Genomic DNA, 18,307 nt, shown 5'->3' with positions numbered 1-18,307 from the left:
TTGTGCTGGGTTTTCACTGTTTTTTGTTTGGACACAAACTGGATCATTTTCTATTCACTGAGGCCGAAAAGCTGGGTTTTAATATGTGAACCTTTACCTGCAGTCAGTGCCCAGGGGTTAAAGGGTTCATATGTGAACCTTTACCTGCAGTCAGTGCTCAGGGGCTAAAGGGTTAAAGACTGTAAAGCCCCTAAATGAGAAACCAACACTTTCCAAACACCAAATCCATGTAAACCTGAATTTCCTGACACTTCATTTGTCTTCAGTGGATTTCTAAGAATCAACAAAGAGTCAGGATGTGTCCTCTAATCAACAACAAAATCTCTACCCCCTCTTTTTTTTTCCCCACACTGCACCTCTTCTGGAGCGCCTTCTCCGGTCTCTGAGGAGTGTGGCTCAATTGGCTCCTGAGTGCATGGGGGCGGTGCCAACGTTTGACTGACAGGTGTCTGGTCTGATGTTTCAGCTGCGTCTGCTTCAGGCTCCTGGAGGAACAGAAGGCAGCAGTGACACCAGGAGATTTAGATACAACAATAACAGAGCTTTAAGGACTCAGCTTTTCATTCCAAAGCAGTTCACATGCATGTAGGTTTGGCTTTCTGCATTTTAGACACATTTTTCTATACAGCATTAGGGCTGTGGATCAGCAAGAACCTGTAGATACGATACAAACCACAATACTAGGATCATGATATGATATGTCATGATACTGATAAAAAGCCAATTATTTGTTTGTCTCTTTTTTTAAAAATGATTATTTACTGGAAGAATTGAATTACAGCAGAAATCTGTGCAAATACAAAACACATTTTTATTTGATCTCAACAGAATCTAATGTTCTATCACTAAATGTTTCACAGACATTACAGTTTCAGATCCTGTTCAAATTAGGGATGTAACGATTACGATAACGATAAACTGCGGTAAAATTGTTAGTATTACCATTTAAATTCTAATTATCATGATAACCGTGTTTGATTACCACACTTTTCCGGACAAAACGCCTATGTAAGTATCTGCTTTTATGTCAAATATTTGAGTATAGTTTTAATTTATTACAATTTTAATTTTCTATACCCAATATTTGGAACCAATATTCACTTTTAAAGTCTTTGAAAAGGTTCGCTAAGCATCTGTGTGTTATTTATGCGATAAAGTATATACATTTTTCAAATCAGATTTTATTTTTTTTTGTGTGCTTTTTGTCCTTTTATGTTTTTATAGTAGGTTAAAGTGAAAAAAAATAGACAGATGATATAGATGAAGTTGTGCTGAAAAAACAGATCCCAAACATGGGTATAGTAAACATTTGTTTCTATAGTATATAAAGGCCAAATCAAAAGGACTGAAAAACAGACAAAATAGGCTCAGACCACTAAGGGTTAATATTGGAATGTTTCTGCAACAGAAGGGACATTGGAACTATTATTTTATTTGTTTTGGGTTTTTTTTTTCCAAATACAGCTTGGTTAAATTATTTCAGTGTGTGTATTAGACTTTTTGAACATTTCGAGCACAATTTCAACAATGCCGCGATAATAATGATAACTGTGATAATTCTGGTCACAATAACCGTGATTTGAAATTTTCATATGGTTCCATCCCTAGTTCAAATGTTCACATTCTATTAGTTCAGAACTAACATCAGAACATTATTTTAGTTCAATCCCAACAAAGGAACAAACATTACTGAATAAAAGAGTGTGAAATAATAATAAATAAAATAGAAACAAGAAAAACAAAAAACAAACATGAACCTCCACATTTCTGCATTTAAGTAAATACCTAAAAACATCCATACAGTACTTTTTAATATTGATACAGTATTATGAAATGGAATATCACGATATATTGCAGAACCCATATTTTCTTACAGCCCTACTCACTAGGCTATTTTTGAAAACTTCATTTCCTTAGTTCTATTATAGTATCCTGCAATTTCACCACTAGATGCCACTGAATCTAAATTTAAAAATAAACTTAATATTAAGTCCTTCATTTCTCCCATTCTTTTTAGTGTAGAACCTGGTTTCAGTTCTTTGTAAATCTAGTGCTACAGAATGACAACAGTCACCACCTGTAGAAGTAGTTATGAAGTTTGAATGTCCTAATAAACCACCAAAACATTTACTTCTGTGAATTCACTGTGCACATAACGCATATGTCAGAAACCTTGGAAAATGCAGGAAATAATCCATCCGACGTCAGACACAAGTCCATTCATAAAGGCAGGTGCAGTGATGATGACATCTGGGTGTGTGAAAGCAAAACTAACCGACCAAATGTTGACAATGAAACAAAAAAGACGCTCAGTTTAACTTTAGCAAACCTGACTTTGACAGAACACAGAAAATGATATGAACTCTCTTCCCTCAAGGTTTTTTTTTTTTAATTTTGTTTATCGGCTAAAATGTGCTTAGAGGTCTTATTTCTGTCTTTGTTCATAAGAAATCAGTCTCAGTGAATCCAAAGGAACTTTGTGTTGGTAAATGACAGTTGTTCAAATGGACAGGATTTCAGTTCTGTTCGACATGTTGATGCTCATATGAACTATGTTTTCAGCTCAAAAATGAACAATTTCAGCACAATTAATGCTATATTTTCATGTCACAAATGGACAAGTTCTATTTGAAGTGAATTGACCTGAAAAACAAATCTTCTCTTCTTTTGGATTCCCCAGTTTTTCTTCCCAGATTCTCTCCTCCATATCACATGTTTTATTTGTACAGGTTCAATCTGGAGTATGGTGCTGATCCATCCTGCTTCTGTTCCACCAATACATACATGAAGAATGGCACACAGCACTGTTTACATCAACACTTTTACAATAAGAAGCATTTTTATACACAAAGAACTATTCTATATTGTTCTTTCCTCGTTAGTCTGATGCTAAACTATCCAATAAATAATAGTGCTCCTAGTTTTTGCACAGGGATCATTAGTGTAAACGCTGACATGGCTGCAGAGCATCAGTATGATGGGATCCACAACAACCATGTCACATCCGTCCACTGACACATTTAGTGTTTTTGTGTCAGCTGGGATTGTTTTAGATCCACAATACCAACATTTATGAAGAAGAGCACAATTAGCAATAGGAAGTCTATCAGTTTATTCCTAATAAAGTACTGGGACTGACCAGAGCATCATGGGTAATGTCACGTCCGTCCACCAGCAAGTTTTCACATACACGTGCTATTCCAAATCCAATATTTATGAAAATAGAGCTTCCACTGTCAGAGAATATCAGTAGTCTGTGCACAAATGGATTAGCATTATTTACACACACTTCTATGACTTTATGACAACTTTTTTTTTTTTTTTGACAAAAATGGACACTCATTTGACCCCCTTAGGAAATTTTAGCCGTTATGTGTTTTCTTTTTCTGTGTTACTCTTGTGTTCATGGTTGCCTTTTGTACTTTAATATCCTAAGACTAAATGTACATGTGCACTGTTAGGCTCTTTATTTTTTTTTCTTTGTATTATGATTATGAATGCTGCTTTGTGTGTATTTATATATATGCATTTATGCATCCTTTTTTTTTTTTGTCTTGTTTCCTGAAAGTGTGGTTGGTTCAGTGTACAGGCTTGTTAATATCATTTTTACTATCCATTTTTTTTACATACTTATTTAATTTACTTATACTACTCTGTTTTGTTTTTTTTCTCCCTCTTTCTTCCTTTTAATGATCATTATTGATACCATGTTTTTTCCTTCTTAAAAAAACAGAACAGTGTACTTTGCATGATTGATGTCATAAGACTGTTCTGAATAAACATTTGAATAAAAAAAAAAAAGATGCTCAGTTTGAAGTTTGTGCATTGTACTTTTGTCTGAACACACTCTTACTTCTTGGTCCCAGAAACAGCTACAGTTGGCTAGTTTTTAGTTTTGTTTTTTTTGCTTCAGCTTGTTCTGGTTCACCTTTTTCTGTCTCAACACTTTCCTTGCTGCTAACAACAGGTATGGTGACATTTAATCCAGAAATGTTGCACGCCAGAACATACTTAGAGCTCTGCACAGAAAACAAAACGTGTACAAACAGCACAAACAATGCACCTCAGCCTGGCCAAGCCCTGTGCAAAATCAGACTCAGATGTGCAGAGGGTGAAGTGAGGGAGCGAAGCCTCAGCAGTGCCAGGAATCAGCAGAAACTCCTGTTTTTATTGGCTGCAGTTTCGACTAATTACAGAAACAGTGCAACATATTTCTTCACATTTCAACGCTTTCTGGCAGAGCGACGGGAACATGTGCTGTACGTATACATGTGCTTGTTCAAGACATTATGGTGGTGAATAAAACCTAAAGCAAACGGACACAACTGCACTGTCACACTCCTGAACAGTAGATGTGAATTCATGTATCAGAGGTCTGTTAGACTAAAAGGTGAATTTCACTAAATTTATCAACAGCAGAAAACTGTAAATACATAAAAGACTTGGCAGTTAGGAAATGCTCAAATATCCAACCCTTCTGGGGAAGGTTCACTCAGCTCTCTGTGATGTGTGTTTGATATACAATCCCAAATTCTTGTCTTGTTCTGTACCTCAGACTTTAGAAGAATCAGTGCATAAAGACAGATATCTTGTCAAGATCCTCCTGGTGGTCAGGAAGAAGGCCAGAACAAAGAACTGTCTTCAGACTGATGCTCTGTCTTAAAAAAAATGGCTTTCAATCATAGATGATAGACTTGTCATGGAACATCTGACATATAAACTGAAGTTAAAAGAAAATCTCTTTATGAAAAGCTAGGGAAAATGGCAGACATTCAGAGACAAATGTATCTATTAAGGAACCTTAAATATTCTGACACCAACACAGGCTGTTCTTTTCATCTGTTTGTTTTTCTGTTCTTTTGTTCTTTTCCTGCTCCTCAACTTGAGGAGATTGAAATGCGCTGATCAAAATGAGAAATAAAAATTGTAAAAACAAAAAAGACTTGGCAGTTCACTGGGAGAAGCCTTTCCATCAGTACTTTCGTTGCCTGGGGTCACTAACCTGCTGCAGCTCGTCTGCGTCCTGATCGGGCTCCTCGCTGACTGGGCTGGGGGCTGGGGCCGGATCAAGGGTCTGCGTTTGATCTGGAGCCGGATCAGGGTCCGGTTGATCTGGGCTGACTGAGCTGGACTCACCCTGAGGTGGTTCAACCGCTCCTGCACAGTCTGAGGAGTCAGAGCTGGGGTTTTCCACATTGTTTGGTTCCTCAGCGAACACTAGAGCAGACTGAAAATGAACAAACAGGGGTGAGAACCAAGGTTAGAAGAGTTCTGGATTTTCATTCTAGTTTAGTTTGATTTAGTTTGGACTTTTTTTTCTCTAATTCAGTTCGTTTTAATTGGTTTTTAGAGCAGGTTTGATAGTTGTTAGTTTTCATTTTTTTCTAAATGCTTAGTTGTAGTTTAGTTGTACTTTAGTTGTAGTTTAGTTTTAGTCTAGTCGTCTCTTTTCTCTTCTTCTCTGTCGTTGTATTCAAATAAATCCCAGACAGGACTCTGCTGCTTTCTCCCAACTTTAGTCTCCATGTTTCCAGGTAGAGTGGGGACCAGAAGACGACTGGAAACCACAAGTGAACACAAATGACGGACCAAAAAGTGTCGTATGGAGACAGCACAGAAAACTGAGAGAGACAAAGAAATCCATTTAACGTCAATCTGACATTGACAAAGAAGAAAACGAAGGGAATTTTATCCATACTTTTTATCTGTTTTAGTTAGTTTTGTAAACACACAATACAGTTTGAGTTAGTTATGGTTTTTGTCTTTTAATTATAGTTTTTCTTTATTTCAGTTAACGAAAATGTTTTTACAATTCTAGTTTTCATCATTTCATTAGTTTTCATTAACGATAATAACCTTGGTGTGTATTAGTACTTTTTGAACATTTTGAGCACATTTCAGCAATACCGCGATAATAATCATAACTGTCATAATTTTGGTCACAATAACCGTGATCTGAAATGGTCATATGGTTCCATCCTTAGTTGCAGACTTTAGTAGTACCGCTCCTTTTGTGGGGAGTTCAGTTCATTTTACCGGCTGGAATCAGGAGAAAACACAGCCAGACTGAACTGTGTCTTTGTTCTGTTCGACAATCTGTATCTGATTTTGTGAGGCTGAATTCACTTTTCAGACACAAAAAAAGGAAGGTAAAGAGAAAAGGAGGCGTCCATTCGCTGTAGACCAAGGTTCTAATAGTTTAGGATTTTTCATTCTAGTTTAGTTTTATTTAGTTTGGGCTTTTTTTTCTCTAATTCAGTTCATTTTAATTCATTTTTAGAGCAGGTTTGATAGTTTTTAGTTTTCATTTTTTTCTAAATGCTTAGTTGTAGTTTAGTTGTAGTTTAGTTTTAGTTTAGTTGTAGTTCAGTGGTCTCTTTTCTATTCTTCCCAGACAGGACTCTGCTGCTTTCTCCCAACTTTAATCTCCATGTTTCCAGGTAGAGTGGGGACCAGAAGACGACTGGAAACCACAAGTGACTTATTTTGTTAATTTGTCCTCACCTTTTGGCTATTTCTTTTTTTTCTTGTTTGTTTTTTATTTTTTTGGTTTATTTTGTTCACTTTCCCTCTGTTTTTTGTTTTGCTCATTTTGTTTTTCCTTTTTTGGGGTGTTATTTTGTTTTTTTTCTGTGCTTTTTAATGCAGTATTTATTTTGTTAATATTGATTTAATATGGTGTACACTGACTTCCACAACATTAAAGCTAAATGGACAAAAAAACTTTTAAAAATCAAAATAAATAAATGACAAGTGACGAAAAGGGACGGACCATCAAGTGTCGTATGGTGACAGCAGAGAAAATTGCTAGAGCAAAATAAATCGTTTTCGTATCAATCAGACGTTGACAAAAACAAAAACGAAGGTAATTTTATGCATAATTTTTATCTGTTTTAGTTAGTTTTGTAAACACACAATACAGTTTAAGTTAGCTGTTTTTTTCTTTTATTTATAGTTTTTATTTATTTCAGTTAATGAAAATGTTTTTTCAATTCTAGTTTTTGTCATTTCGTTAGTTTTCGTTAACGATAATAACCTTGCTGTAGACACACAAAACTTCACACACAGTCCATTTGTTGGAGTTATCACAGGACGTTTTCTGTCCAAACGGCGTTCTCTGCTGCATCAGTGAACGCACACAACACGTCAGAGACCAGACCTGGACTCACACTCACACACACTTAGAAAAACAAGGGAGTAAATGAACAGAACTAACAGCCACAGGACGCACAGTAGACATGAAGAATAGAACAACACTGCAGCTACTGTCCATGCACTCCTATTAGCACAGTGACTGGACAACAGGTATGTGTGGGTTTTAGCGCCGCGCTGCATTCGTTTCCTGCTGGGCCAAAAATGTTCAGAGCTTCTAATTGAAGTCATGAACCCAAAGCTGTAGGTAGACGAGTGTCGTCCTGTGGTAATTACTTCTACTGTTCGTCACTGTGACCACGAGGCGTAACGTGGTTTAAGCTGTGTGAGTCAGAGGGCTAAGAAGATATCTGTTCTGAGATATATATCACAATATTTAATTTCACAATACTGTATCGATATTAAAAAGGACTGTATGGACATTTTTAGGTATTTATTCAAATGTAGATATGGAGGAGGTTCATTTTTGTTTTTTGGTTTTCTTTTCTGTTCATATTTTATTTATTATTATTTAACACTGTTTTATTAAATAATGGTTCTTTGAATCATCCTAAAAGCACTTTTTTCTGTCTGAGAGGCAGATGGGAGTTCCTTTGTTGGGACTGAACTCAAATCCTGTTCTGATGTGAGTTCTGAACTAATAGAATCTGAACATTTGAACAGGATCTGAAACTGGAATGTCTGTAAAACAGAATTTCAGTTTGAACACAGGAACATTTGGTGACAGAACATTAGATCCTGTTGGGATCAAATAAAAATGTGTTTAGTATTTGTGCAGATTTATGCTGTAATTCAATTCTTCCAGGAAATAATCATAAAAAAAACAAAAAACAAAAGAAAAACAAAAAATTGCCTTTTTAACAGTATCATGATACATCGTGGTATATCATATGGTGACTCTAGTATTGTGATTTGTATTGCATCACCAGATTCTTACCAATACACAGCCCTACAACTAATACTAATTCAAAAAGAATGAACTGATTTCATTATGCAATATTTTAATCAGGAAAAGCAACAGAAAACTCCAGCCAAGTCCCAAGTATTCACCCGATAATCAACTTTTATTTCCTGTCTTCCAAGTGTTCAGTGTGTCCACCACCTGCAGCACAGACCACATCAGTGCGATAAGAGGATTCTTCCCAGAGGAGTATCAGCAGATCACCATCTACTGAGTTGATCACTGTTGTTATTCGCTGTTTAAGGTCATCGAAGAAACCGTTCAAAACTGATAAAACTCCTCTTTCAAATGGTCACTGACTCAATTCCATGATGATGCATAAGAACTGAAGTAACGCATCATGAAATGGGTTCATTCTTTTTGAATAACCCTGTAGAATATGAACATTTGAGCAGGATCTTAAACTGCAATGTGTGTAAAATATAATTTTATATATTTATTTATTTTTTGTGTTTTTTTGTACTGGTAAAGCCAGATGTTAAAACTTTATTTATCCAAATCCTGCATTTGTGATATAGCATTAGATCCTGATGATTATTATTGATGATTCTGATGCATAGTTGCTCCTGTCTGTTGGTTTTAGTTGTTTCTTCATGTAATTTTACAATGATACTTGATGACTGGAAGAAATAGGCCCCAAATCTTGTATCACTATCAATAACTTCAACATCATATCTGTTGTGAAGACACAGTAAAATATGTTAATTTGATGGAGTTTATATTTTAACGTGTTTATTGTAACTATTTTCATTTTATTTTAACATTTTTTTGTTTGTATTTTTTATGCTTTTATTAGTTTTTATGGTGCTTTTAGTCTTCTGTACAGGACTTTGGTCCACTGTGGTCATTTTAGTGCTTTATAAATAAAGTTGGATTGGATTGGATCCAGTTCTGATCAAATAAAAATGTGTTTAGTATTTGTGCATATTTCTGGTATAATTCAATTTTTCCAGAAAATAATCTTTAAAAAATAAATAAATAAATTTTGAAAAATGGTCTTGTTAAGAGTTTCGTAATATATCGTGATATATCGTCTCATGATCCTAGTGCTGTATCACCAGATTCTCGCTGATACTCAGCCCTATTTATGAAAACATTTAATACTGTGACAAATACCAGACATGTCTAAATGCTGCTCACCTCCTGCTCCATTTGGATTTCTTCTTTCCTTTTTTCTTCTTTGTTTGTTATTTGGATTTCAGGGGTCGGACCAAGAAGCTGATCATCTACTGTGGAAGGTTCGACCTCATCTGTCACCAAAAAAAAAGGAGAAGAAAAAGTACTGCATGTGTTTTTACAATTCCATGGACTGGTCTGTCCCAAGATGAGATCTGTAAGGTTTACATGTAAAATGTGGTCTCAGTGGTGATCAAGCCTTTATGTGTAAGTAATATATGGATTAATGCAATTTCTTTTTTTTTGTGTATATTTTTATTTTATTCTGTGGATCTATTTTTTTGTGTCCTTAATAAAGCTTGAATGAATAAATGAATATATATATATGTATATATGTAGAGAGAGAGAGAGAGAGAGAACTGGGAAAGGTTCTGAATAAATAACAAAGAATTATACTGACTGAAAAGCACCTTATGATTATTATGACAAAATGAACAATGTACCCCCCACCCCAAAGGATGCCAGACTCGGGGAAACACAGCAGCGAATACATGACGACCAACTTCCACAGAAGCCTTAAAAACAGGCAGTGCTTTGGACTGTGGGATCCAGCTTTAACAGCACATCTAAAGTTTACAGATTGTGTGAATCTGCCGTTACTGCACATAAAAATAACTGAATGTGTTACTATGCATCTGCATTGGACTTTTTATTACTGGACTTTAATGATTTTAATGTGTTTTAGTAGCATTTATTGCATGGCTTATTCTTCTAAATGTGTGAATTCTGCTGGAACTTGTGAAATTACCCATTTGGATGAATAAAGTATCCACTGAATCATCTCATCTAATCATTTATAATCATTTATAAAGCATCTGCAAATACTTGGTGACTTTAACCAAACTGTGTGGTCAGGGTTTTTGTAAGTCAGTAGGGCTGTAAGAAAATATCGGTTCTGCGATATATTGCCATATTTCATTTCACAATACTAGATCGATATTAAAAAGTACTGTATGGATATTTTTAGGTATTTATTCAAATGCAGATATTGTGGAGGTTCATTTTTGGTTTTTTGCTTATGTTTTATTTATTCTTATTTCACACTCTTTTATTCAATAATGTTCGTTCCTTTGTTGGGATTGCACTAAAATCCTGTTCTGATGTTAGTTGTGAACTAATAGAATCTGAACGTTTGAACAGGATCTGAAACTGGAATGTCTGGAAAACTGAATTTCAGTTTGAACACAGTTTGAACATTTTGTGATAGAACATTAGATCCTGTTGGGATCAAATACAAATGTGTTTAGTATTTGTGCAGATTTCTGCTGGAATTCCATTCTTCAAGGAAATAATCATTTAAAAAAGAAACAAAAAAAAACATTGGCTTTTTTAACAGTATCATGATATATCGCATCGTGATCCCAGTATTGTGATTTATATCGTATCACCAGATTCTTGCCAATACACAGCCCTCTAAGTCAGTGGAAGCATTAGCTTGGTGTGGATCAACTATCAACTCCGTTTTCTGAATATGAAAAATGCAAAAATGCAAATTCAAAGCTTTAAAAAGGCCGTTTTACAAACAGCTGGTAAGACTGAGCACCTGGATCATGTCCATGTAAGGGTTGTGGAGTTGTGATCAGCATTTCTTCCATTTCCTGGTATTTTATAAACTATAGTATTATAAAATTAAGGAAATATTAAACCTAAATGCAGGAGTGTTAAACTTATTTTAGTTCATGGGGCTGCATTCAGCCCAATATGATCTGAAGTGGGCCGGACCAGTAAAATAATAACAGTGAAAAAAGTTAAATTAAATTATGATAATGTTTACATCTACAAAGTGTCCTTAAAAATCTGAGTAACAGGAACACTTTGAAATGTCTTCAGAAAAATAAGTGCAATTTTAAAAATATTCTGCCACAGTTTATAATTTACACGTGTACATTATAACTTACAGATCACAGTGGATTTACACATACACAAAACATTTAATAACAGAATGGTGGCAAAATTGCATTTACTTCTATTAAGACAGGGCTGTCAAACTCATGTTAGTTCAGTTCCACATTCAGCCAAATTTGATCTGCAGTGGGCCGAACCACTAAAATACTAACATAATAATATATAAATAATGTCAACTCCAAACTTTCCTCTGTGTTTTAGAGTGAAAAAAGTCAAATTATGTGACGAAAATGTTTACATCTGCCAAATATCCTTTAAAACAATGTGAATAACATGAACAAACTGAAATTTCTTAATAAAACTAAGTGCAATTTTTACAATATTATGTCTGAGTTTATCAATTAAACATGTAAATTACAATGTACAGAGCACAGCAGATCAACAAATACACAAAACCTTTAATAACAGGCAGAATATTGTTAAAATTATACTTCAGGCATTTCTAAATGTTCATATTTGTTGCAGTTATTCATGTATTTGTGAAATGTTTGTTTTAGTGTAAATACAGTAAAATGACATGAAAATGTTTACATTTACAAAGGGAAAAATTTGGAGCTGTGAGTATTTATAGGTTATTATGATAGTATTTTACTCATCCGACCCGCTTGAGATTAAATTGGTCTGAATGTGGTACCTGAACTAAAATGATTCATATTTTCAGTGTGATTTTTGCATTTCATAAATTCATCCCAGGGGCCAGAATGGACCCTTTGGAGGGCCGCATTTGGCCCTGGGGCCGCATGTTTGACACCTGTGTCTTAAGACATTTCAGGTTGTTCATATTTGTTCAGGTTATTCAAATTTTTTTGTAAAAGTATAGTTTGTTAATGTAAACATTTTCATGTAATTTAACTTTTTTACACCAAAACAAAGAGAAAATTTGCAGTTGTCATTATTTATAGGATATTATGGTAATATTTTACTGCTCTGATCCACTTGAGAACTAATTGGTCTGTATGTGGCAAGGTTATTATCGTTAACGAAAACTAACGAAATGACCAAAACTAGAATTGAAAAAACATTGTTGTTAACTAAAATAAAAACTATAATTAAAAGAAAAAAACATAACTAACTGAAACTGTATTGTGTGTTTACAAAACTAACTAAAACAGATAAAAACTAGAAGCACTCGGAGAGCGCAGACCTCCGCCAAGGCTGATCAGTGCACCCCCCCGTGGGCCCCCCCACCCCCGATCACCACCAAAATTTAATCATTTCTTCCTTATCCCATTTCCAACAAACCCTGAAAATTTCATCAAAATCTGTCCATAACTTTTTGAGTTATGTTGCACACTAACGGACAGACAAACAAACAAACAAATAGACAAACAAACAAACAAACCCAGGCAAAAACATAACCTCCTTGGCGGAGGTAATTATGGAGAAAATTCCCTTCGTTTTCATTTTTGCCAATGTCAGATTGATATGAAATTGATTTATTTTGCTCTAGCAATTTTATCTGCTGGCACCATATGATATTTAACGGTCCGTCACTTGTGGTTTCCAGTCGTCTTCTGGTCCCCACTCTACCTGGAAACATGGAGACTAAAGGTGGGAGAAAGCAGCAGAGTCCTGTCTGGGATTTATTTGAATACAACGACAGAGAAGAAGAGAAAAGAGACCACTGAACTAAAATTAATACTAAAACTAAACCAAAACTAGGCATTTAGAAAAAAATGAAAAATTAATAAAAACTATCAAACCTGCTGTAAAAACAAATTAAAATGAACTGAATTAGAGAAAAAAAAGTCAAAACTAAATAAAACTAAACTAGAATGAAAAATCCAAAACTATTAGAACCGTGGTCTGTGGAACCTGAATTAAAATGATTTTGACGCCACTGATTGTTAATAATTTTTGCATTTCATAAGTTAATCCCACAGGGCCGTATTGGACCCTTTGGTGGGCTGGATTTGGCCCCCGGGCCACATGTTTGACATCTGTGCCTTCATGCATGGAGATAAAAGACTGTACATCCAAAACGTACCAAGTATTGGTTTGGCGTCCACATCTTCTTCTTCTGTGGTGTTTGAGTGTTTGGATTCAGGCCCTTCTTCTTCGCTGGTGGCAGGTTCACATTTGACCGTCTTCTTCACTGGGCTGGAGTCGCCCGTCTCCTCCTTCGCATGTTGAGCTAAAGAGCACAGTCTACAGAGGACACATACCGTCAGTTATGAGTGTGTGTGGAAACAGCACAACTAAAGGTGGAGTGGAGTCTGTAAGTCACATTTAATTACATTTTATATTCTTTTGGTTTAACAGTATCAGAGTCATGGCTGATGTCATCTAGTCAGTCTTTCATCTGCTGCCCATTTAATGCTTTTCAGAGCTGCAGGGATTTGACACCAATCCCAGAATGCACTGGGCGCAAGGCCAAGTACAGCCATTCAGTCGCATCCTGTTCATGCCGATGGTGTGGAGGAAAAAGTGATGACAGAATCAGTCAGAGGAGCTAATGGGTGTCCACAGGCTCATCTACACTATATATCCAACAGTATTCCCTCACCTGCCTTGACTCTCATATGAATGTCAGGTCCATCCCATTCCTAGTCTATGGGTTCAGTCTGACGTGGGTCCACCCTTTGCAGCTCTAACAGCTTCAACTCTTCTGGGAAGGCTGTCCACAAGGTTTAGGAGTGTGTTCATGGGAATTTTGGACCGTTCTTCCAGAAGCGCATTTGTGAGTTCCCACACTGATGTTGGACAGAAGGCCTGGCTCTCAGTCTGCGCTCTAATTCATCCAAAGGTGTTCTATGGGGTTGAGGTCAGGACTGTGTGCAGGCCAGTCCAGTTCATCCACACCAGACTCTGTCCTCCATGTCCAAATGGACCTTGCTATGTGCACTGGTGCACAGTCATGTTGGAAGAGGAAGGGGCCGGCTCCAAACTGTTCCCACAAAGTTGGGAGCGTGGAATTGTCCCAAATGTCTTGTTCTGCTGAAGCATTCCCAGTTCCTTTCACTGGAACTAAGGGGCCCAGCCCAGCTCCTGAAAAACAACCCCACACCATAACCCCCCCTCCACCAAACTTTACACTCGGCACAATGCGTTCCCACAAGTATCGTTCTCCTGGTGACCGCCAAACCCAGACCCGTCCATCAGATCGCCAGATGGAGAAGTGTGATTGGTCAGTCCAGAGAAGGCTCCTCCCCTGCTTTACAGTCCAGTGGCGGCGTGCTTTACACCACTGCATCCACCGCTTTGCATTGCACTTGCTGATGTATGGCTCGGATGCGGCCGCTCGGCCACGGAAACCCATTCCATGAAGCTCTGTGGGCACTGTTCTGGAGCTAATCTGAAGGACACATGAAGTTTGGAGGTCTGTACCATTGACTCTGCAGAAAGTCGTCCACCTCTTCACACTCTGCGCCTCAGCATCTGCTGACCCCACTCCGTCAGTTTCCGTGGCCTACCACTGCGTGGCTGAGTTGCCGTCGTTCCCAAACACTTCCACTTTCTTATAATCCAGCTGACAGCTGACTGTGGAATATTTAGGAGCCAGGAAATTTCACCACTGGATTTGTTGCACAGGTGGCATCCTATCACAGTTCCACGCTGGAATTCACTGAGCTCCTGAGAGAGACCCATTCTGTCCCAAATGTTTGTAAAAGCAGTCTGCATGCCTAGGGCTGGATTTAATCCACCTGTGGACATGGAAGGGACTGGAACAGCTGAGTCTGAGTATTTGGATGGGGGAGACAACACCTTTGGCAGTATAGTGTATGTTCAGATCCGACCGTCAAACCTCTACCTGCACAACGCTGACAGGACGTACTGAAAAGTACCATTTATAGGAAAGTCACTGTTTCATCCTTTACTTGCGCAGATACAGAGTCAGTCTGATGAGAGTGACCCACTTCCCTTTGATGGGCGCCCAGTGGGAATAAAAATAAATAAATGATTAAAACAGCGGTTCCCAACCTTTTTTGTCTCCTGACTCCATTTTAACATCACTAATTCCTGACGACCCCAGACATTCAAAACAGAGACTTTTTTTTTTTTGCTAAAAATTAATTTGTTTTTGATCCTGTAATAGTTTTCTATCCTCTGTTTCAAATCCAGGTTAATTTCAGAGGACATTTAGTCTATATAATGTATATTATTGTGGACAGAGGCAGTAAATCCAGGTGTAGATTACTGCACAAAGGCCCAGGATCTGTCCAGTCAGTCCAGCTGGGATTTACAAGGAGGACAATTAATACTGAACAAACAAGAACTGAAACTATGAATTATGAAAGAGCTGCAGCATCTGAAACTGACCACAATGAACATTTGACACAGAAACAGAACCACAGTGCTGCAGTTTCACAACCACAGTTTGTCTGATATGGACTGGGATTGGCTCTGTCAACTCAACACAGATTTTTTTATTACTAAGCTGCCGCTTTTTATTTTTATCAATTACTAGAAATTCCTGGCGACCCCACATGGGCTCCCAACCCCAAGGTTGAAAAACACTGGATTAAAGTAACCTTAACCCTAACCCTGCTGAGATGGACCCTCAGAATTTCAGTTCATTTAATGAAACACATTTTTTCCTGACAGACCGCTCTACTGTAGCTGTGGTGAATAAGCTGAACGACAAATTCTGTTAAATGATTTGGTTTGGTAAAGCCTGATGAAGTTCAGTGTTTGGTAGTTTGACCTCTGACCTCTCCAATACCTATGCCTGTTTGATCCAAATATGGTCACTTCTGGCTCCAATAAGTCAACATAACAATGGCCAAATCATAAGCTACTAGTGCTACCTTCAAAACAAGACATTCAGAAACAAGTGGGTGACATCATGAGAAAAGACACCAAACCCAGCCTTTGAACCTGTCTGACTTACTTCATCCATCCAGTGTAGATGTCATGGAGGTTGGACATGTCCTCTGGTGTTTCCACCTGAGCACAAACAAACAAACAGTCATCAAACACAAGAGTAGGGCTGTGTATCGGCAAGAATCTGGCGATACGACACAAATCACAATACTAGGATCACGATACGATATATCATGATATATCATGATACTGTTAAAAAGGCAATTTTTTGTGTTTCTTTTTTTTTTTTATTATTATTTCCTTGAAGAATTGAATTATAGCAGAAATCTGCACAAATACTAAACACATTTTTATTTGATCCCAACAGGATCTAATGTTATATCACAAAATGTTCAAACTGTGTTCAAACTGAAATTCTGTTTTACAGACATTACAGTTTCAGATCCTGTTCAGATTCTATTAGTTCACAACTAACATCAGAACAGGATTTGAGTTCAATCCCAACAAAGGAACGAACATCTTCCTCTCAGACAGTAAAAAGTGCTTTAAGGATGCTTCAAATAATCATTATTGTATAAAACAGTATTAAATAATAATTAATAAAAATATAAACAATAAAGAAAAAAAAATAACCACCACCATATCTGCATTTGAATGACTACTTAAAAATATCCATACAGTACTTTTTAATATTGATACAGTATTATGAAATGAAATATCGTGATATATTGCAGAACCGATGTTTTCTTACAGTCCTAAACAAGAAATACTTGGATTTTCCCATCATATGTGTTCTGTTACCGCTCTGCTGTCGAAAGGTCAGACACAGGAAATCTGTGCTGCCACATGCCATTTCACTGGGTACACATGTATACGAGGTACACATCATGCAGGTTTAAAGTGTGCATCAGTCTGTATGTATTTATGTGCACTGGTTGGAATAAATAAGAGTTGAAATCTAAGGATTTGCTGGTATTTCTCTCGGTAAACAGTGTGATGGCTTTAGACTGGAGTGTGAGTGCAGCTCAGAGCTGTTTTTATGGACATGCAGTGGCTGTAACATTCTGTTCTTTTCCTTCTTCAGGACCCATGTGCTTTCAGACACACTGAACATGCCTGCAGCTCACTGACACACACCACACAGCAACAAGGAGCACACACTTTACATTTAATACACACACACACTTTACAGTCTTATACAACACAGCATGGCGCTTCCAGTCCATGAAAACAGCCTTAACTCATATATATATATATATATATATATATATATATATATATATATATAAGACTGAACTGACCTGAGCTCAGGCACAGCAGGTTTAAGGGTTCAGGCTAAAGTTTAAGGGTTCAGGCTAATATTTAAGGGTTCAAGCTAAAGGTTCAAGGGTTCAGGCTAACCTTTAAGGGTTCAGGCTAAAGGTTTAAGGGTTCAGGCTAATGTTTAAGGGTACAGGCTAATGTTTAAGGGTTCAGGCTAACCTTTAAGGGTTAGAGTTAGCATGAATGACACCAAACTTCTCACCTGAGTTACGTGTTTTTCCAGCCCTTTGGCAGCTTTCTTGTAGCCGTTCACCTTTAAATGCTGGTAAATTAAAAACAGCAGAGCTTCGTCTTCCTCCGAGGCCATTCTGTCCCACAGAACCGGCGGACACGACCGACAAAACAGGACAAACACCAGAAATATTAACGATTTATTCACAGTTCAGTTCATGCGCGCTATCCAGCGTGCGCTCGTGCACTCACTGAAGACGCCCCCCTCGAAATGCAGCATGGGAAAGTGAGTTCCTTTCCAAACGGGACATTGCAAAACTTCATCCTCCGCCAAAAAAATATCCATGAAATTATTTGTAATACATTTGAGATGAAAATTAAGCATTGTAACACGTGAAAAATGTAAAAAAAAACAAACAAACAAAAAAAAAAGATTAAATACTACTACTATAATTGTAATTTTTTTTTTTTTTTTGGAACAATGAACAATTGAACAGTATATATACATAATAGTATACATCAAAAAAGGATAGAAAAAAAATCACAAATCACAATATATTTTACATTTCAAACATATAGAAACACATGCAAGTAAAAAAATAATAATATATATAAATAAATAAAAAATACTCGAGATATAAATGGAAATTATACAAATTAAATAAGATTATACACTTGACCTAGTTTTTATTTTATTTTATTTCATTTGCTTTAGAGTTTGTGATGTTCTTTAAATTGTCTAAATAATTGGACAAAAGGGCTTTAAAAACAATAATGTTTGGACACTGGTGTAAAAATGGCTTGATATATTAATTCATGGTGGACGATTGGGTCTGTAAGGGTTAAAGGTGGACG

At 36.7% G+C, this 18,307-nt stretch overlaps 1 protein-coding gene across 3 annotated transcripts in view; it reads right to left on the bottom strand.

Moving 5' to 3' along the window:
• The window catches only part of LOC115437986 (fibrous sheath CABYR-binding protein-like), a 41,548-nt gene extending 23,845 nt beyond the window's left edge, over positions 1–17,703 (bottom strand). For all 3 annotated transcript variants that reach the window (XM_030161412.1, XM_030161413.1, XM_030161414.1), the window contains exons 1-6: positions 17,484–17,703; positions 16,026–16,081; positions 13,182–13,342; positions 9,254–9,363; positions 5,003–5,227; positions 357–485 (exon numbers count right to left, since the gene is read on the bottom strand). In XM_030161412.1, the coding sequence (XP_030017272.1) occupies positions 357–485; positions 5,003–5,227; positions 9,254–9,363; positions 13,182–13,342; positions 16,026–16,081; positions 17,484–17,588 (786 nt within the window). In that variant the 5' untranslated portion in view covers positions 17,589–17,703. The remainder of the gene's footprint in view (positions 1–356; positions 486–5,002; positions 5,228–9,253; positions 9,364–13,181; positions 13,343–16,025; positions 16,082–17,483) is intronic.
• Positions 17,704–18,307: the final 604 nt, after the last annotated feature.

Source organism: Sphaeramia orbicularis, chromosome 17 (assembly GCF_902148855.1).
Source record: "Sphaeramia orbicularis chromosome 17, fSphaOr1.1, whole genome shotgun sequence".
NCBI lineage: Eukaryota > Metazoa > Chordata > Actinopteri > Kurtiformes > Apogonidae > Sphaeramia > Sphaeramia orbicularis.
The sequence above is the reverse complement of the archived record's forward strand: the minus strand, read 5'-3'. Positions and strand labels throughout refer to the sequence as shown.